At 30.6% G+C, this 22303-nt stretch overlaps 2 protein-coding genes and 1 non-coding gene across 3 annotated transcripts; all 3 read right to left on the bottom strand.

Annotated features, from left to right (window-relative positions):
* Nucleotides 1-7678: 7678 nt before the first annotated feature.
* On the bottom strand, nt 7679-7795 carry LOC112420599 (U5 spliceosomal RNA). The gene has a single exon (XR_003010770.1). It is a non-coding gene; the product is annotated as a U5 spliceosomal RNA (small nuclear RNA).
* Nucleotides 7796-8138: 343 nt separating this feature from the next.
* LOC11445320 (glycerophosphodiester phosphodiesterase GDPDL3) lies at nt 8139-13029 on the bottom strand. Its single transcript, XM_003600169.4, has 9 exons — nt 12793-13029; nt 11195-11488; nt 10925-11046; nt 10326-10830; nt 10174-10212; nt 9744-10028; nt 9513-9643; nt 8918-9401; nt 8139-8595 (listed from the first exon to the last, which is right to left on the bottom strand). The coding sequence occupies exons 1-9, from the start codon at nt 12887-12889 to the stop codon at nt 8399-8401; spliced, it is 2154 nt and encodes a 717-aa protein (XP_003600217.2). The 5' UTR covers nt 12890-13029; the 3' UTR covers nt 8139-8398.
* Nucleotides 13030-20925: 7896 nt separating this feature from the next.
* LOC112419788 (uncharacterized) lies at nt 20926-22075 on the bottom strand. The gene is made up of 3 exons (XM_024777665.2): nt 21802-22075; nt 21356-21706; nt 20926-21244 (listed from the first exon to the last, which is right to left on the bottom strand). The coding sequence occupies exons 1-3, from the start codon at nt 21922-21924 to the stop codon at nt 20978-20980; spliced, it is 741 nt and encodes a 246-aa protein (XP_024633433.1). The 5' UTR covers nt 21925-22075; the 3' UTR covers nt 20926-20977.
* Between the last annotated feature and the right edge of the window lie 228 nt (nt 22076-22303).

Consider the following 22303-nt stretch of genomic DNA (forward strand, 5'->3'; position numbering starts at 1 on the left):
TTTTCAACGAATTCTCGCTAAAAAGATTCTTCATTAAAAAGAATTAATTATTTTGGAACAATTTATTGATAAAAATTTTAAAAAAATTTAGTAAATTTTATAAACTAGTTTTTTTCTTTAATTATTGTTAGAGACCTTGTGCATTTTGTGACTGTAGTTTGGAAAAGTTGTCCCAATTTTCATTTTATAAGTTAAAAATTGATTTAATTTTCCTCATGAGCTAAATTGTCATTCTCAATTTTTCTCAAAGACTAAGTTGAGTATTCGTTGCATGTTAAAATAAAAAGTTTAAAGCGAGAGGATAATGCTTCAATTTAATAAGGAGAAGATTTGTGAGACTAGAAGGAAAAGGAGGAGAGATTTTGGAAAAACGGAAAGAATAATAAGTGGAAGAAATAAAGAATTTTAAGAAATAGAGCTTCAAGAGTTCATTTTTTTTTCTTCATAATACAACATTTAAACTCAAATTATATTGAAGGATTTTGAATGATTTATATAAATTCTTCAAGTTCAATATATATATTGTTGCAGTACTTTTAAAATTAACAATAAACTAATTATAAATACGAATTTATCGTGCTTGAACATTCATCTCACCATTTATATTTGTTTTTAAAATATTATTATAATCGTAACACGTGTATTCGTGCACACAAATTCATAAACTTATTTAATATTTAACCCGGGTATCGACCATTGTTAGTCCTTCTAAATATTTGTCAGACATCTTGTTCTTTTTGAGCGTCTTTTTAGTACACCTTATGCTTAAAAGTCGTATCAGTTGTTATTAATATATTTCATTTTGTTATAAATATTAATAGTGGATGTCCAAATAGCAAATGTGTTATTGGGCCATACTACTAGGTTATTGGGCTTAGTTCATAAGCTACTCTATTTTCTTATAAATGGAGCTCATTTGTAACATTGGGATACACACATCAGTGAATAGGAATATTTCTCCTATTCTCTCTTCTTCCCTCTCTCTCTCTCTGTTACTCTCTCTATTTACTTATTTTCATAACACGTTATCAGCACGCTCTAATTAACTAAGAAGGTAAATAGTTCTTCTTAATCTATTATAATAAGTTGTAATTTTGTATCGATGACTATAGGCTATTGTTGCAATTCCATCAATTTGGAATCAATGCCTTATAGATACACATTATCGTTATTATGCATATTATTTACTGTTTGTTTAATTTTAATTCAACATTCATGCATCCCTGGAGGATTGCATAGAAGATTGATCACATCTATAATATAGTTCCTGAAGAACCTATATTCAAAAGGGAACGCATCCCTAGAGGTTTGTTTAAAAACTCAATTTTTGTTCCAATGAATTCATGATGAATTCAAAAGTGTTGCACCCCTGAAGGATTGTTTAAAAACACTATTTTTACTGAATTTCAGATGATTTCAACAAAGTTACATCCCAGAAGGATTGTACAAATGAATTAATTAAATTTATTATATTTTTTTATCAAGATTAGATTTACTATATAGTTCCAAGAGAACTAAAAAAAAAAAAAAAATTCAATTAGTATTTTAATACCCCTGAAGAATTGCAAAAGTAACACAATTTTCATTATTTTTTTATCGTAAGGTTTTAGTATGATCATCTTTAATATTTATTTTAATCTTGTGATGAATGATATCTTAATGTGCAAGAGTAGTAACAATTTTTTTTCTTTAATGTGAATTTTATTGTATTTTAATATGCATGAATAATTACCATATTAAAACATTATGTCATTATGGTCGCATTAAATCATTATTATGGAAATTGTTTTATATTAATGTGATTATTTATTCTATATACATTTCTAAAGAATTCAAAAGCATTAATCTCTAAAGAATTGCTTAGAGAATTGATTTTATTGTTTAAATATATTGCATAGTTCTTGAAGAACTTAAAAATTTGGTTTTATTTTTTATGAATTCTTGAAGAATTCGGTAATGATACATCCTAGAAGGATCATACAATTAACTGATTAGATTGGTTATATAGTTCTTGGAAGAACTTAAAAATCAAATTTTATATGAATTTCATAAGAATTCAAAAGTCTAGAGTTTATTCTCTATGAATTTCAGAAGAACTCAAAAATCGCAAATTTTGTTTAATTTTGTTGGTTAATTCCTGAAAACTTAAAAAGCCAATTTTTATTCTCAATGAACTCTTGAAAAATTCAATAGTGATTCATCCTTGAAGGATTACATGAAGAATAATTTTCAAAGATCATTGGTTATGAACATCTGTGATATAGTTCTTGAAGAACTAAAATAAACATATCATTGAAAGCATCCCCGAAGGACTACACAAATAATGTTCAACGTTTATGCATTCTTGAATGATTGTGTATGTGGTTGATCTTATATTATAAAAAGAAAATTAAAGTCTCAATTTTATTCTCTATGAATTTAAGAAAGAGTAGTCTAAATTCTCTATGAATTCCGGAAGAATTCAAAAGTGATATGTTCATTTTAATTTATTCTCTATGAGTTCGAGAAGAATTCAATAGTTATATGTTCTTTTATTCTTTATAAATTCTAAAAGAATTCAAAAGTTCCAATTTTTGTTTAAATACGTTGGATACTTCCAAAAGAACATAAAGACCCAATTTTTCTTATGAATTCTTAAAGAATTCAAAGTAATGCATTTTAGAAGGATTACATAAAAAAAAAATATATATATATATATATATATATATATCTAATGAATTTCTGAAGAATTCAACAGTAGTGCATGTTAGAAGGATCATTTATAAATTCAATTTTTTTCCTGATGAATATGCACCCCGAAGGATTGCGCAAATGAATTGATTATAATTTTGATCAAGATTAAATTTAGTACTACAATTCAATGGAGTATTCAAAGTAATATTCTCAAACACCATCTACATTTTTGGTATAAATTTCTGAAGAATTAATAATGTAATATCAAGAATCCTTGAATGAATGCGAAAATTATGTTTATCCTTGACCATTGCTTAGAGAGATTTGTGACATTTTTTTTTAGGAAATAAAAGATTTGTGACATAGTTCTTGAAGAACTCACAAATTTAATATTCAAGCATCTCGTAGGATCGTTCAAAATTGCGGTATAGTTCCCAAAGAACTAATGCTAAAAATTCTTGAAGGATTAATTATATATATAAAAAAATAAATGAATGTGTAATATAGTTCCTGAAGAATTAAGACTTTGATATAGATCATTTGGGACATGCTTCTTGAAGAAATAAAAGGATTAGTTGATGAAAGAATTGTTATTGGTTATCATTTATGATGATTTGATTGTGTGTTTTTGAAGAATTACACATTCAAAACATGATAAAAATTTATAAGATCTATTTGATATGAAAGAAAGAAAAAAGAAGGGGAAAATATGAAACACTATGTGTATTTCTATACCACTCGAATATGCTCCTGAAGTAGCAAATAAGTTAATATCTTCAAGAATATTTTGAATGATTAGTCACATTTGTAATTGAACAAAGAGTGTTTCTTGATTAAAATGGTGAAATGTCACGTTGAATTTCATTCCCAGAAGTGAATGGCCCATACTATTTGTTTTATATAACAGATGTTGTGCAGAGATTACTATTAATCTGATAAATGTCAAGGTCATAAAATTTCATTAGTATAAACTTAAATCAGTTGAAAAAAATAATAATCTTTGATCAAAGATTTTCTTGATACGATCATATTTCTGTTATATGTATTGAATCTTGCAAGATTGTTTATTTATTCTAAGACTTCTCTACATAAGACTTCTAGAAGGATTGAATTACAAGGTAAGCACAAATTCTTCTCTACATAATTCTTGAAAATATCTTCTATGAATTGACATTCTCTTATTGACTTTTAAATCATTCAAGATTATTATCTCATAAATATTACATGTTAGATATGTATATTTTCTTATGAAATAAATTTATTTGATCTTGATCTCACTTGTAATTTTCATTTTGGAGTGGTCGTCGAACTTTGAAAAGATATTTTTTTTTAGTTGCCTAAATACAACCTTGAATGAAAAACTTTATAATTTATAAACTTTACTTGTTCGAGAAATTTGTGTGTAGTTTATTGATATATAACCATAGTAATGCAAAAGATAAATCAAGGTTTTAGAATGTTTATTATATAACTTCACTTGGATATACTATTTTCTTGTTCATTGTTGTTTTCAAATGGATTAAAACAAATGAATCATATGTTATTGTAAATCAGAAGTTTACAAATCATGTTTTAAATGCTCATTCTTGAAACAACCACGAAAGGGTTGCTCAAATAATGATTTATCTTGATCATTTTTTATATAGTTTCCGAAGAACTACATGATTAATGAAGGCTTCTGAAGAGCATGATTTTTTCTTTTGTTATTTGGTGAAATAATACTCTGAAGAAAATAAGTGTTGTGGAAAAGTTATTTTCCTCTGATTTGTACTACACTTATATTAGTGCAACGGAAGCACATATTATTGTAAACCAGAAGTTTACAAATTATATTAAGTTTGTAGTTGGCAATACCGGTTGGGTTATCCCGGATTCGTTATGATGCGAAAAATAAATAAATTTTAATGAATTTGTATTGAAGAGCCAGAAGATTCTTCAATATAATACTTTTTGTGTCTTAACTATTTTTTTTAAAGTAGAAAATTTGAGAATTTTGGTCTCTCAATATATGTAAATGCGTATAAGTTGATATTTGTGAATCAATACATCGAAAGTGTAGATGAACTAAATGACATGTATGGTTATTATTAACCCACAAACCAGAAGTTTGTGCATTATCTTGTCAACAAATTTGACAAAGAGTTTATTTTCTGAACTTTTCAAAAAAACATTTGATAAGTATCATTTATCAATTGAAATTGATATTAAACAACTTGTAGCATATGCTCATAAAATGGACTTGAAGATCCATTCTTTAGACGTCTAAAGTTAATTGTATGATATATACTTATGAGACCATACCTTCAAAACTCTACTTTTGAAATAACCAATATGTTGAAATATTGATTCGCATCAAGCCAACAAGTTACCATATGTAAGTCCTCCCCTTATTTTATAATTTATATATTGGTTAAGAACTTAATATTTCTTGTCTAAGTAAATTTTTGGATGTGTTGTGTCTATTACAATTGCTCCAATATAACGCACTTAGATAGATCTTGAAAGAATATTGGGAAAATCTATTTGATATAAATCTTCATCTATTATAAATTGTATTGAGCCAACTTGTTTACAGCCTAGTAGGCTGATTAGTTTTCCCAATATTAGGGGGAGAGAATAAGCAGCTGAAAATGTGAATCTGAAGTTCAAATGAATTATTTGAAAGAAAATATTATTGTCTCATCTTGATCCTCAAAATATAACTCGTTTGCAAAGTTAAACAAATAAAATAAGCAGCTGCTAATGCTCCAATCGAAATAGATGTCTCTGTCGATTATTGCAAATGAGTCTCAACTGCGCATGAAGCGTGGTAGACCAATCAGTTCCACATATAAAATCCTCAAACAATAAAAGGAGCTAAAAATAAAGATAACCCAAATAAGGATGTGTAAACTCTAAAAGAGTCATCTGACATATTTGATTTTAAGTTCCAGAAGAACCGACCAGGTACCTGAGATGTATGAAAAATAAAGAGATCTCGATAAATTATGTCATGAATGGAATGAGGTGGAACAAAATTTAAAGTCAACGTTGACGATGTTTTTGCTTATAACATAACGCTATATGTGATGAGTGTTAACGAGGATCATGGATTAAAACATGAAATCAAACTCGCTTTGTAAAGTCAAACTTTTTGAACTTGTGGTCCGCACACTTGAAGATGTGAAGTTAATTAGATATATAAGATTTTTCGCGCGAAAGAGAATTACATTGATAAAATACACATATAAAGAGTTTGATATGTTCACCGGAAGTGAGCTGATATATGTCTAACATTTATGTTTAAGAGACATACTTACCTGAAGTGAATTCAAGAACTTTTTCTTGCTTGATTAAGTTTAGTATTACATGAAAGGCTCAATTTATATGAAAGATGTGTTGCAATATAGTTGTATGACTCACGTGATAGTAATGAGTATATGAAACTCTCCGATAAAATTAATTTTCGTGAGATATTGAAGAAATGACATCATATGTCCATTCTAAATCTTTGAAAATGAATTTGTTATAATCATTTTAATGATGATGGTATAAATATTATTGAACTCCTGAAGAGATTCTAACATCTATTGATTATAGAAATATTTGAAATTAAATATGTTTCATGCCCAAAGTTTGTTTGGATTTGCAGATTTATTATTTAATTGAGATTTCGTGCATCAAGAAACTTATATAACAAATGTATTTGATATGGACACATCTAATTGACTGTGTACTATAATGATTGTGATGTCACTTGATATTAGTATAGATCATGTCCTCAAGAAAATGATAAACAACTTGAATTGGTTCTGAAGTACCATATCTTAGTTCAAACGAGGACATCAATGTATTTTGTTAATGATATTTAGTGTGGTATTTTGGTTTGCCAATGTTAGTAAATACAGATATCAGAATAAAGTCAAACATATATTTTGTATCTTAAAGAAGCAACATAATTAAGGAAGTGAAGAACGCTCTTTTATCAAGGATGGTGATTTTACAAGTACAAGAAACTTGTTGATTTCTTAATGGGGGTCTTACAACAACTCAATATGAAGAAACTTCTCAAGCACTACTAATTTGAAGAAGACTATGAAGATAAACCAGATATTTCAACAAAGTCGCTGCAAGTAAACTTTTGAGTAACTAGAACAAATATTATTTGACTTTCTTCGTCTCATAGATGATTGTCTTTATGAGGGGGAGACATAAATGTGTTCTGCACTCTTTTTCCCTTAACCATGGTTTTGTCCCATTGGGTTTTCTTGGTAAGGTTTTTAACGAGGCAGATTATCATACACAAAAGGGATATTGTACTCTTTTTCCTTCACTAGAATTTTTCTCCTATTAGGTTTTTCTCTAATAAGGTTTTAATGAGGCATATCCTCAATGGACATCCAAGGGGGAGTGTTATAAATATTAATAGCGGATGTCCAAATAGCAAATGTGTTATTGAGCCATACTACTAGGTTATTGGGCTTAGTTCATAAGCTACTCTATTTTCTTATAAATAGAGCTCATTTGTAACATTGGGATACACACATCAGTGAATAGGAATATTTCTCCTATTCTCTCTTCTTCTCTCTCTCTATTACTCTCTCTATTTACTTATTTTCATAACACATTTTAGTTTCTTTAAAAAATTAAAAATAAAAAAAATACTCCTTAAAAAATGAGAAAAAAATTCTCCGTTTTCTTTAAAATTTTCTACATCCAAAATCCTCACATACCCTCCTCTCAAAACACCCAAACAAAACTTTAGATTAAGATGGGTATCTGATTATCAATTAATGGAAGAGAGGTTGCACGATAAAAATTATGTGATGTCATTTTCCACATTTTTATCACTCAACTATTAATTATACACCCCCACACCGGTTTATTTTTCTCCCAACAAACGATACCATTTACATTCCCAGGCCCCATCATAACCCCTGCAGCTGTGAAATTCCAACATACCCAAAAATTGATTAAGAATATAATCATATAAACATATGATTTAAAAATTGAACTTATATTGCAGAGCCCTCGGTGAAAAGGACTCTTTCAAAAATTAACGTATGCCGCTTTAAGTGACGCGCACACGGTATTCTTTAGTAAAAGGCGAAAGAATAGTTCGCTATGTGCTCATCACACGGCTCCGTGATTTTAAAACATGAGGGGCGCTTTCATTTTATAGGTCAGCAGCATACTCTCACTTATGAAATAACCGATGTGGGATATATTCATAATCATAACAAGAAAAGCATCATCTTGCTAGTTTTACATTTCTACCATATAGTACTCTTTCTTAAATATATAAACTAAATATTTTTGTATTCAATTTCATCTGATAGCATGTGTTCATTGTAAAATGCAATAAAACTTTGATTAATAAATTTATAGTATGTATAGTAATTGATACTAAAACAAGTGTAACTGTAAAAGACTTTGAGTATGTTAGTAGTTGAGATTTGTTTCTAGACCAAATGTGCTGTAATTGATGTAAAATTTGATAGAAGGAATGAAATTTTATCTCCACAATCCAAAAAGAATTTTATTGACAATGAAATGAAGCTATTTGGATAATCACATCTTACAATAAAACAATCATAATAAGATAAAAAAAACTTCTCATAAAAGAAATCCTTGAATTCCATTTCAAACAATGGAGCACTCAAGTTAAAAATGGCATGTATGAACACTACACTTCCTTTCCTCTTTGCTTTCTTTATACTGTGATGGTGGCTGGAGCTGCTACTATTCAACGAGCAGCGCCGGAAATTGAAAACTTTCCAGAAACACTAGGCAAAGGTGGTTCTGTCACATTACTATCGTTCAAGACTGGAAGTGGAGGGGTAGGTGGTGGAAGGTCTAATTTAGGTATATGTTTTAAAAGTTTTCCAGGTGGAATAGGGCTTATATAAGGTGCTTTTTTCGCATGCTTTAAACATCTGTTCTCTGCAATAAGTAGATCAACAAGCCAACAATGATTAATTCAACATTTGTGTAATTGATACTGATGTTACGGACCAAAAAAGGTTGCGGGAACAAAATCCAAAAGAAAACTTATGGAGACTAAAAGTATAAGTAAACCAAAAAATTTCATATACTATAACAGATTTCCATTTAAACAAGAAACTATTATTTAAAAAACTCGATCAATGCTAGACCGTTTAAATTTTTGTTTTCTTATAACTAACTAGTTGAAAAGTTTATCCAATGTCAATTTTCCAAATACCTTATTCAAGTAGAAAAGTTTTATGAAGAATTTTATACTTACTCGTGTATCGAACAGCCGTCTTAGGGAAGTCAGTAATAATGCCATTAACCTTAGCTCCAACGACAAATGAATTAATCTCAACAGATGGATCTGAGTAGTAATCCCATGCTTGAGATACAAATTCATTGCTGAAAGTTTCTACGTAAACTGGTAGCTTAAATGATTGCAGCCTTGCTACAGTATTTGTAGAGTTAACAAGAAAAGCTAAATTTTGAGTAAAAACAGAAGCCTTTTGTAGCACAACAGAATCAGCAAATGTTTTGATGTCCTTGATAGCTTTATCATCGGCATCATGAATATTCTCATCAACTTTGTAAACCCTTTCATATTTGGATTTGTCCTTGAATATCTTAAGTACTGAGCTGTGTGTTGACTGAATCATAATTTTACGAGATTTTTGTTTATCGTAACCTGCCTTTTGTAGAGCATTAAGGACTGATTTGGTAACACTTAATCCCCTCTTCGATGCGAGATAGGCAGCATTCTGATAGTGAAATAAAAATGACATTAATATAGCATAAAGGGAATTAATCAAGGTGTTAATCGCTCGTTATATCACTATGAAGTATTTAATCCATATCTAATAGGAACTCACCTCGATGCTGATCAAGACACGAGAGCCTTTAGCCAAGGACAAAAAATCTGACAAGGTTACAAATTTCCCTTGATTTTTAAATTTCGGATTCCGGAACAATGTATATTTCGCATAAGGTTTCAATATTGAGGCTGCAATGAAATAACAAGAAATAATGTATAAATCAAAGGGATAAATGCTAAACAATATGATACATAGAAAATAAGTATTCAAGAAAATCATTCAACTTACGAGTCAATGTTTTGATTTCGTTCCATGTCAAGCTAAATGTATATATGCCACTGCCATTTTGAATCTCTGGAATAATCGCTGTGCGGTTTCGGAATTTTGTATCAGCAACTGTTGTACTCGTTGAAAGATCTATAGAACTTAAGCAAAAGGGTACTCCATCCTTGGACAATTGAACAGGACAATCAATTACATCTGCTCCATCCGATTTAGCTTTCTTATATGCAAGATCGGTGCAAGCTGGATAGTCGCCACTCGCTCCGTATTTTGTGATAATTAAAGTCTCCACTTTAGCATGAAAAAAATAATTGAAGAGATAGGTAGGAACATGTCAATAAAGATTATCCAAATATTATGCTACCTCAAAACAAAATATAACTTGTTTAAAATGAAGAAATGAAATGTGTCCATCGAGAGTTCAAATAAATTATACCTTGTTTTTTGGCATTTCTTCCTATGCCAGCAAAGCAATCTGTAGAAGGAATTACCACAATATGATTGGATGCATGTGTAAGAATTTTTTACACTGACGATGTATATCTTTAAAATTTTTAAACTAATCTATAGAGAAGAAACAAAACTTACTTATGGCTGCAGACGGAGTTACTGGGAAATCAGACAGAACACCATCAACAGAGAAGTTACCGTTGTCGATGAAAGACAAAACCTCGGCCATAGGATCATAACTGAAATTGTAGCTGAATGGAACATCATTAACAATATCTGAGACAAAAACTTTCAGCCCATGTTTATGAGCATCTGAGACAAGAGAAGTATGTTGATGTAGATAAAGTTCCGAGTCTACAGACCATATATAGCTTTTTGGAACAAGAATTCCGGAAGCAAATGTTCTGATGAATTTGAGGTGTTTCAAGAGTGCTCCATAAGTCTTGTTGCTGGTAGGTTCAATTTTATATTGATCTAGAAACCTGAAAACCGTAACGGTTTTTTTAAGACTTGATTTTTTTCTTACTCTTTGCAAGAAATTCGCGTTAGGCGATGAGATGTAACTGATAGTTACTTTTTCAGCTGAAAGAGAGTGAAGATATTTCTCTACACTCAAATTGTGATGCTTGTAGAATGTATCATGCTGCATATTATTTTGAAAGTTAAAAGTTAATGTCGGAATCACAAACTCAGGACCTGATTGAAACAAAATATATTCCATTAAATTTCAGCATTACCTGAACGTTTAACCATAAGCCTGCTGATGATGATTTTACCAATTTAGCGACATTTTCAACACTGAGAATGTAATAGTTACTTCCATCAAACTTTGGAGTCCGAGAATACACTCCTTGAACAACTGTCCAAGTAACAAGAAAATTATCAGTGCAGAAATTTTCACAGGAAAGAATCTGCTTCTATGATGAATGAATACATTCTCGAGTTGGAACCTTGTTAACTGAGTCAAGACACAATTTTATAATTCGAACGAGAAAAATAGGACTTACGCGAGACAATTTGTAGTTCTTTGAAGTTGAAATCAAAAGAAAACCATCCGCGAGTTGGAACCATGTTAACTGAATAATCCTTCGCTTTGCCAGGGTAAACAACGGAAATGTCAGTGGCATTGTCAAGTTTGACGTCTGGAAAACAAATCCCAACTCCATCCTTTGTAAGTTGCAAGTCACACCATAGAGTGATATTTGGGGAACTAGCTTTTAGTGCCAAGTTATAGGAAGCTAAACTTGAATCTGGAAATATTCCTGAAAATCCACCGCGCGCTATTACCACGGGTGGTGATCCTGCACAGCATACCGAATAAGCATCACAATTTGTATAATATTTTAAACAGCGCAACCGTAATTTTAGCCATGGCATAGGCAAAGTTTCTATTGCGGCTGCTTAAGCCGTATTTGACTGCAATGTTTCGGAATATCAGGAATCACAATATGACCGCGACACGTGACTTAAGGACTTTGCATTTTTGTATACATCTTCATAGACAAGTTCCAACTTCTGACATTTGTTTATGAAGAACACATCTTGAAACAAAATTTTACTACTTTTTAAGAGATGAAAAACCATTGCAGTTAACATTATAAACATATCATCTTGTCTCTATGAAATCATAATTTAATATCTTAAAATCTCCCCATTCGAAGCCCATATATCAACAACAGTTAGGCCAGCCCCAGCATTGTGTAAGTCACGATATGACCGCGACAAGGTTGTGAATCAAGACTTTGCATTTATGCATACATCTTCATTGACAAGGTCCACTTTCTGACTTTTATTTAGGAACTTGCAACAAAATTTTACAACTTTTTAAGAGATGAAAAACCATGGCAGTTAACATTATCATCATTGTTAAAGAATTGCCTAAACAAGGGTTTATAGGTGGAGCCAATTCTCACCTCATAAGCCAGTTTTGTGAAGGTGTGTTACGCCCAACCGTAAATTCTAAGATCATGTGCATCTCCTGCTATCAGGTTTCCGCTATCGGACCACCCACCATTTATATCCACACATCAACCCCAATAGTGTTGGACGTGAAAGTGTGTGTTAAAGAGTCTCACGGTGGTTGAGAGATGACCTGAACGAATGTTTATAACTATGGGCAATCTACACCTCATAAGTCGGTTTTGTGGGGCTGTGTTGGGCCGAACCAAAAATCTAAGAAACATATAATCTTGTCTCTATATGCAATCAAAACATAAATGTCTTAAAATCTTCCAATTTAAAACCCATATATCAACAACAATTAAGCCAGCATTGTATAGGACTTGTTTAATCTTGGATATGCTTAACAAAAATGTTGAATTTCCATACATTCATTTCTATCTCTTCTAATTCAATATAATACAATGGCTTACTTACTCTATAAAGAAAGATTCTACATTGCCAAGATAATTGCAATAAAAGTACACACATATAATATATTCATCATATATGTATGAATAATCATGTATATATATATATATATATGAATGTTTTGGAATTTCAGACATGATATGTGGTTAATTAAATCATGTTACAAACTAAAAAATAAATAAGGAGCATATAGGAAACATTAGAAGAATGAATAGAAGCAAAATTGGAAACACACCTTGCAATGTTTTCCATCCAGATACCAATGCTACAAACAATGAGCAATGAAGAACAAGCAGAAGAAGTAGATGAGGGAGAGCCATGAACTTCCACATATAATTCTAATCAACAAAGAAAATCCTTATCTAGGATTTTAATTACTGATATTAAGGAACTAAGGAAGCATATATAAACTTATAAAAAAATTAAATAACTTATAACTTATAAGTATAATAGAACTTATAACTATAATGAAGTTGAGTTGTTTGTTTCCACAAACACCCTTATCACAAACTTTGCCATTTTTTTTTTGTCTTCTCTTGAAGTCAACTATGAAGAAATGTCAACAATACAGGTATTTTGGCAGTGTATAAAAAAATATGTGATGCCACGTTATTCTTGTTATGATAACGCGGTTTTTATACATGCCTTCAACTATACGTTAGTATTACAGCTTGTAAAGTTTATCATTTAGTATATGATAAAAAATGAGGATAATAAAATTTGATTAATTTGAAGGTAGAAAATGTGATGTTGGATATGATAGAAGAAAGATATTAATTAAATGGTGAAGAGTGAAGATAGAAAACTGGGTGTAGTAGTACTGTTGCAGCTAATAATTGCTGCATTTATTTCTGCATTTAATAGTTACTGTTGAGGGTACCCTTTGCTACCAAAATTAAGTAGATCCCACAAATTTATTCTAAATCTATATGGCTATCTATGTTGGGCATCGGGATTTAACCAGGTACACAGCATGCTTAAGGGTCACATAACATTAATAGATGTACCTTAGAGCATGAGAAATTCAATTTTTTATAATATTTAAATGGATCGTATGTAAGTATATTATTGGTCAAATGCATCTAAAGGTCCATTAAGTTTTTTTGTTTTTTTTAAAGTGGTCTTTTAAGTTTCAAAAGTCCCAAACAGTCCTTTAAGTTTCAAAAGTCTCAAACAAGTCCTTTTAGTTTTTGAATTGTTTCAAACAAGTCTTTTTAGAGGATGATGGTGATGATTCAAATGATAGCAACAAAGAATATTATCCACCATTTGTCATGCCTAAAAAGATGACTAATTTTAAGTGGGTGTTAGGAGCTAGATTTGGTACCAAAGATGAGTTCAAGGAAGCAATTACCAAATATGTTATCTATAATAGGACTTGTTTGAAACGATTCAAAAACTAAAAGGACTTGTTTGGAACTTTTGAAACTTAAAGGACCATTTTGAAAAAAACGAAAAACTTAAAGGACTTTTAGATGCATTTGACCTTTATTATTCTTTGTTTAATATAAAATCAACAAGTTTTAAAAAAATGTTATTATTTTAAACTTCTTAACATATACAATTTGTACATGATGTAGAAAAAATCCATTTCAAATAGTTGTATTCAATCCCTTCAATCGAGCATTTCACAACAATTTTATTGGCAAAACTTATTAATCATCTCTCATTAAATATCAATTTATTTTAATTTTTTTTTAATATTAAAGGCGTGTGGGAGTCCCAAAGCATTTGTAGTAACGTTAAATAGCAAAGCATAGTAGTAACATTGATGAAGTATTGTGGTAACATAATTAAGATTAGGGTGTTTTTATCTTGTGCCCTTAGGATACAAGTTAAGGAATTTAAAATTAGAATTTTTTTTTATAGAAAACAACAAAATTTTGATTTTTAAAAGTTGAATAAAGTTAAATGCACAATTTTTGAGACAATTTTTTCTTTTTTATATTTCTTAGCATGTGCCCTAAGGACACATGTTATCATTTTCTTTAAGATTATATTGAAAAAGTAATAATAAATAGACAAGGGCCCGTTTGTTTTATTTTTTTTAAATAGATTTTTTTTTTACTGTATTAAATTACAATTATTTTAACAATGAAACTTTTAAGGAAACTTTTTGAATAAAAAATTTGTTTGAACGGCGAGACGAGCCGTTTTTCATTAACGATAGGTGTCAAGTGGAAGTGTAGTAATGTATGCAGCTGAGGCATCCTAACAGATCGGTAGACTTGAACCTTGTTCTTACATGACCTGATCAATTCGATCAGGCAATTGCCATCTATTTTGATTGTTCAACTCTTTGACAACATAAAAAAACCAAAACCTTTGTCCCCCATCCCTTGAATAGTTAGAGATGGAAGGGCAGAGGCCTTTGGTGTCCTCTCCAATAAAAAATTAGGACCTGACATTGACTAGTCAATATGCTTTTATCTCATGCTTTTACTTCGTTCATGGTTCGATATTCTGGTATCCTAGGCGTAGAGGAACCACACCAATCCATCCCGAACTTGGTGGTTAAACTCTACTGCGGTGACGATACTGTAGGGGAGGTCCTACGGAAAAATAGCTCGGCACCAGGATGATAAAAAGCTTAACATTTTTCATTCTTATTCCCTATTGCTATTGAAAAAAGGGAATAAGAATGAAAAGGTCATCTTATTCAAAACTCCAATTCTCAAATTAAATCTCTCCCACATTCACACCTCGGAACGCACAATTATTATAGAGAGAGGCGCTTTCACATCTTATTAAGCTAAAATCTTCGGGGAGAGGAAAGGTTTCTTGTAAGTTCCTCCGAGGAACAGATCTAAGGGAGACAGAGTGGGGACTGTAGCTCAGAATTCTAAGTATTTTATCATTTTGTTATAATTTTTTTGGATACTCTAAAAAAAGATTTCAAATAGCTTTTCATAAAAAAATCATTTTTAAAAGATGTCACTTTGAAAAATAAGTGATTTTTACTATGTAAAATCTCTAACAATGAATATTTAAGTTAGTAAATACGAAAAATCTTATTTTTAATTCATGTCAAATGAGTTTGAAATAACTTTTATTATGTTTTAATAAATATTTAAAAGATCTATTCTTAGAAATACAAAGAAAAATTATTTTTTTAAATCTATAACAAATAGGCTATAACTTGTAAAGAGATTTATATTTAGGTACAGTTGTTTTTGAATGACGGGGAAGTATTATTGAGAAAACTGCTTTCCTTTTCTCTTTATTAATTTTTTTAACAATTTTTTTAAAGAAAGGAAGAAGAAGAACATACGTGAATGATTACTGTAATTTGGCTTACTAGGTCGAACATACTAGGTCAATCAATCTCATATCATTTTTTTATGAGGGAATCAATCTCATATCATGTTATGTGAGTAATAATGTTTACACATATGGGAAAACTTACGAGGTCAAACTACAATACAATGTTTGTTTTGGAAGATTTAATCAACATTAATTATTGCAATATTTAACCAACAAGTAACAATCAAAATAGAAGCCTTGAAAGTGACCATATGACAAAGATCTCATTGGATTAGGATGCAACAAAGTCTTTGAAGTGAGGTTTGTTATTTTTTTTGTCTTTTTTTTTTATCAAGTAGTTTAGCAGCTAGATTCACACATAATAAGTGTGGAGAAGTGGGGAATTTGGGTTCGAACCCCGATCCCTCCATAAATTATCTCTGGTAGTTATCAACTGAGCTACACTTACGGAACTTTAATCTTTCTATTGTCACTATTTTACAGATTTAGTCATTATATTATAAGATCTGACACTTTTGATTTATCCTTCGTATTTTGAATTATAAATTTGTGATGTTAAACGTATTAAATGACATGGTATATGATATGTCGATGAGAAAAAAATCGACAACAATAAAATTGTAAGAAAAAAAAATCTTAAGCTCGAATAAAGAACCTTAAAATTCAAGGTCTTTAGCACTAGATCAAACTTTTGAAGGTAAGTTTTGTTATTTTATTTGGTACAGACATATTTGATTTTGAAATAGGATTATCGAAATCAGCATTAATTCACCTTAATTTATAACTACTTTCACTTAATCTTAGAGTTCGTACCTACGAAAGAAAGATAATTTATGAAATTGAAAATATTGGTGGATTCAATGGATTAGAAACATTCTTTGTCGTGCAATGCATAAAAAAAAATTCCATTTATGGTCAACGGTGTCGTGCAAGGCAGATCTAAATAGATCATGTACCTGTAATTAATGATTAATTTTTTAGGGGATTAGTTAATGACTTATTATTTTTTGAAAGAAATAGTAATAATTTGCACTATGACCAATATGTACAAAATATAGTAATTTTTTTTTTGGTAAATAGACAAAATGATAAAGTCATTATAAATTCACACACGTGGAGGTACCGGAGTTCGAACCTCAATCATGACATCTGACCTAACAATTTCGACACTTTGCCAGTTAAGCTAGGACTTCTAGATCAAAATATAGTAATAATACTATCCTTGAAGTAGGAATTATACCTGTAATTATGCTAAAACTCTCTCTCGCTGAATGAGAGGAGAGGATCCAAGTTCTCTCACTAAGAAAAAACAATTGTTGACAGTGCTACAGCGCAAGGTTAGTTGTCCAAAGTATAAGTCAAAGTAAAAGATTTCATTTTATAATATTATAAATTGATAATAGGTTTGAATCAAAACATAAAATGCCTTGGATTGTGAAATCTATATTTTGAAATTTTCATATGCCTATATATTTGCAACATATTGTATCAGAATCATTTTTTGAAGGGTTGTATAGGATATTTAGCATTGTAATTTCAAATTTTAATTGATAAAATATTCTATAATAGGAAAAAAAAATGAAATACATTAATTTTTTTATTGAATAAATATAAATATATATTACCATTTATAATTTTACTACGTTTGGCTTTGAATATATTAACTTGTATTTTGTCTCTAAATAGGCAAACAACTATTTTGGTTCCTCAATTGGTGCGACATTGTCAATAAAGTGCATAAATGCACCAAAATTGCAGACACATTTTATCAAGTGTGGCTATTTTGTTAGTAATCTTATGGATTAAATTGAGAAAAAAAAACATATCTAGTATTAAATTGACAATCTAAAAATAAATTCAAGAACCAAAACTAATAAAAGAGACACACGTGAATGCATTTGCAATTTCGATACATTCAAATATCAATATGACACTTACGTACTCATTCAGGTATCAAATGTTTGAACGTTCAAAAGGTTGGACCCCGTGACCCAGGGTTCTGGTTACGCCACTGCTCTCTCCTTCTCATATTATTCGATACAGTTGACTCTGCCACACATATCAATGTACAATTTTGATCTTAAATATCTTTAATAATCTATTATAAAAATTTGGTATTTTGAAAATATTCTTTGAGACAAATCCAACAACAACTTATATGCCACCATTTGTCTTTGTATATTAATAGAAAAATATGATCAAAGTATATAATATCAATAATGTACATTTTTAAAATAGGCCATTTAAAATGGGACAGAGGAAGTATTCAATATTCATCACATATTATTTTTGAATGATCACAAGATCAAATATAAACCTCTTAAGCATACTCACAAACTATTAAGTATACATTTTATTCTTTTAATTATTTCAAAAATAATCAAAAAAATTAATTCTACATTTTTGTTTTCTCGTGAATGTGCATAAAATTTGTGATCATGAAAGGCTTTCTCTCACTCCAAATATATGTATAATATTAGTATCGTTGCAAGTTCATATCAAAACTCACACTAATACTTTGATGCGTGGAACAAAATTAGTTGAAACCAAAATCAAAGTGATCCACTAACAATAAAATAAATAAAAGAGAAGAAGAAGAAGAACATAATGATATTTGCTCATTGAGTTCGGCCCAAATTGACTTACATCTGAAGGAGAGATATCTCTCTAATTCACTATATCAAAAAAATTCTTATAAACAGATACACGGGTTACAATAAGTTAGCCTTCAACAAGTTCTCTAAGAATAAATAGTAATTTCTACCCCTTCTCTGGATCTCTTCCCATGACCAATAAATTCAATAATTTACACCCGTTTCCCTCCCAAAAGGAACAAACCCTCAACCTTTGATTTCGTAAGGATTCTCTCTTTTGGTAAACCACTAGATTGCCTCTTGCTTAAAAATTTAAAAAAAGCATTATATCTATCTATCTATCTATCTATCTATAATTGATATCCTCATTTCTTTTCAATTCTAAGCGATATGGGACTTCCTAAATATGAATACTTTCAACCAACGCTAACAATCTCAACCTTGATTGAAAATGATGCATCTACTTCCATTGTCAAACTCAACCTTACTTGTAAATCGATGGTGATGCTCCTTTAACCATCAACCACTTTGTTGCTTGCTCTTGCATCTAACTACATATTATGTAGTCCCACAAGATTCCCCTTTTATCCCTATAAACTTCATAACGTCTTCGACTTTCTTGAAGATTTTGTGCCCAAATATTTTAGGCCTTTTACGTAGCTTTACAAGTTTCATCATAACCTCTTTAGGCCCTTGAGTGATCAATTTTCATAATCATGAAGGCCTATTGCCTCCAATTACCCTTGATCTTTTAGGTAATCCCATAAGTAATACTAGAGTACTACGCTGTTATTATTATTGTTGACATTTCCACTTCTCTAAATGTTATTTTAGCATTATTATTATTGTCGCCGACGTTTCCACTTCTTTGGATTCTTTTAGGCTTAATTGCACTTTTTCCCCACTATGTTTTGCCAATTGTGTGATTTTGCACCCCATCTTTTTTCCCCTTTCTGATTTTATGGTCCCCCATGACATTTAGTGATGATGTGTCGGTTTTTGATCATTTAATGTATGTCACGTGTGTAATTCTATTTTTTAAAAAACAAAAAAAAAAATGGTATTTTTAAAATCAGGTTTCCATGCCAAGGGATAGTACAAACAATGGACCTCCACAAAATTATCCACCCCAACAGAACTACGGCCAATCATCGCATATTCCTCCACAGCAGAACATTGGCCAACAACAGCCAAATATCAGGTTTGATTCAGCATCGCAGCATTATCCACCCCAACAGAGCTATGATCAAGCATCACAAGATAAGGATTGATGCGCTTTATAGGAAAAACAGGATAAGGATTTCATTTTATCTAGATCATGATCTTCAGTGCTTCATATTTAATCCAAACTCTTGAGCATTGTGAAACGAAATGATTAATAAACAAGAGCATACTTAAATCACTCAAGCATGACATAGTTTCTCTCACTCCATGAAGTCTAAAATGTCACGTAACATAAAATATGGAGGATGGATTGGTAATGCATCAAGAGTTGGCCATAATTTTGTTCCATTGTTAGGCAGTGGTAGGATTTTGTGAGGGGTATGAGAAGGGTCACGTGACTCCCTTTCTCAAAATCTGAAAATACCATTTTTTTTTGTTTTAAAAAAAATAGAATTGCACACGTGGCACACATTAAATGATCAAAAACCGACACATCATCACTAAATATCAGGGACCATAAAATCAAAAATGGGAAAAATGATGGGGTGCAAAATCGCTCGTATAAAACCATGGGGTGCAAAATCGCACAATTGACAAAATATAGGGGAAAAAATGCAATTAAGCCATTTTTTTTATTTTACCATTGTTATTATTGTTGTTTTAAGTGGCCCAACTCTGCTCCATCGCCAATGTTTACACTTCTCTGAATTGTTATTTTACGATGTGATAATAACAATGGTAAAATCACATATGGGCTTGCATGGAGGAACTAGATGATGAATTTAGGTTGATTGATTTGTGATCTATCATGTTGTATATTATGCTGAAAAATAGGATGATAACACAATGACAATGAAGTGTCGTATGAGAACGACACTTAAGCGCCGTTGTAAAGTGAATGATAGTTAACAGTCGTTGGGATATGTTGGTCATTTTGGGGTGTTTGAGAGCAATTTGTGAAGTATAAGGAGCAATTTCCAAAACATATTTAACCATACCCAAAACCCCCACATTTATACCTTGACCCCAACATTTGACTCAAACTATAAAATTTACTCTTTTATATAAAACTAGTCGAGATACCCGTGCTACAGCACGGGTAGCGCGGCTTTGCCGCGCTGTACGGCGCGGCTTCGCCGCGCTTATCGACAGGGTACGTTCCAAAATAATTACGTTTATTGCGGATAGTGAAAAAATGAGTTGCTTTCATATATTAGAAGTAGATACTTGCGGAAAGTTGCTTTATTAGGCACCAATTTGATCATTTCAAAAGACCCTGCTACAACAGTAGTAATAATTATAAAGAAAAGGAAATATAAATTTATTGTAAGAAGTACATAGGAAAACATTTGATAGTCAAAGTTACACAATAAATTTAGCAATAAGAATAGTAGACTTTTAATATTGTCTAGTTAATCTAAATACAATAATGATGTTTTTTGCCATGACAGAGTCACACTTAAATTCTAGAAGAGTCCCAGGAGCAATGCGATTGCTTAAGCAAAATCTTCTCCATCCACTTCCAATTATAACAATTGTGGTATTTGTTTGTGGATCATTTATAAATAGCAATTTACATATTGTGACGTTGTTAGCTGTTCCACATAATCTAAGATATTCATGGTTTTTAGCTTGTAAAAAGTTGCCAAGATCAGTTGGTAAAATCTGTAACACCAAAGAAATGATATAACATAGTGAAATATTTATAGAGTTGTATAAAATGGAATCTGTAATAAGTAATATTAGAAAATAAAATATAAATATATAAAGGCTTACCAATTTTGAACTAACAATTGAATTTTCTGGAACTGTGAGTTGATATGTTAGATCTCGAGTAATGCAAGTAGTCAATCTATGGTAACGTGGATATTCATTTTTTGGTGTAGAACCATCGAATATTTTGATTTGGAATACACTATGACCTAAATATGTGAAAGACATAAGTGGATTCAATGTGATATGATAAAAATCTCTAAATTGATGCCAACCGGTAGTAAGTATTGGTATGGTGAGGATTTTGTTAAATTCAACTTGATGACAATTGCCAATACCATCTTGTAGCATCCATTGTTCTTGTAGTTCATCGAAATATTCTGCAACAAAAAGTGGATCTAATTCGCAAATAATCTAGAAAATAAAAAAAAGTATGTTAGTGGTGTAGCATGTAAATAAAACTGAAGAAAGAGATATTGAGAAAATTTATTAAGTTATGTTAGTAATACCTCTGTGCAAACAGCTAAGAAAGAAGGTCTATTGGATTCAATTGTCATCAATGGAGCTCTGCTGGATTGCCCTTTTCTTTGATTTGATGGTAGTTCACTGATAGAGGAAGCACTGGACTCCATTGTTAGTGGACTGAAAGTTAAATGTTTACAACAATTTGAATGAAAAATATGATACTGAGATAAGTGAGTTGGTTTTTGATGGAAGGTCTATTTATATGTATGAAGTAGAGATAATGAAAAGTAGTAGAATAAGATATGTGAAAAGCAACTGTTACACTTATTGGAAGATGCAAAGGCTGAAATAAGGCTGAACACGTCTCTGTTGGTGGCTGAATAGTCAATCACGGTTGGTTGGCATATTGTAACAGTGTATGAGCTGCATTAAAGCTTACGTGTAATAAGCAATAAACATTATTTATAAAAGTTGTTAATAATATAAGGTAATATACAAACATTATAATGTTTAAGTTACACAAATAAAATGCTAATTAAAAGAGTT

This window comes from Medicago truncatula, chromosome 3 (assembly GCF_003473485.1).
Source record: "Medicago truncatula cultivar Jemalong A17 chromosome 3, MtrunA17r5.0-ANR, whole genome shotgun sequence".
Lineage (NCBI taxonomy): Eukaryota > Viridiplantae > Streptophyta > Magnoliopsida > Fabales > Fabaceae > Medicago > Medicago truncatula.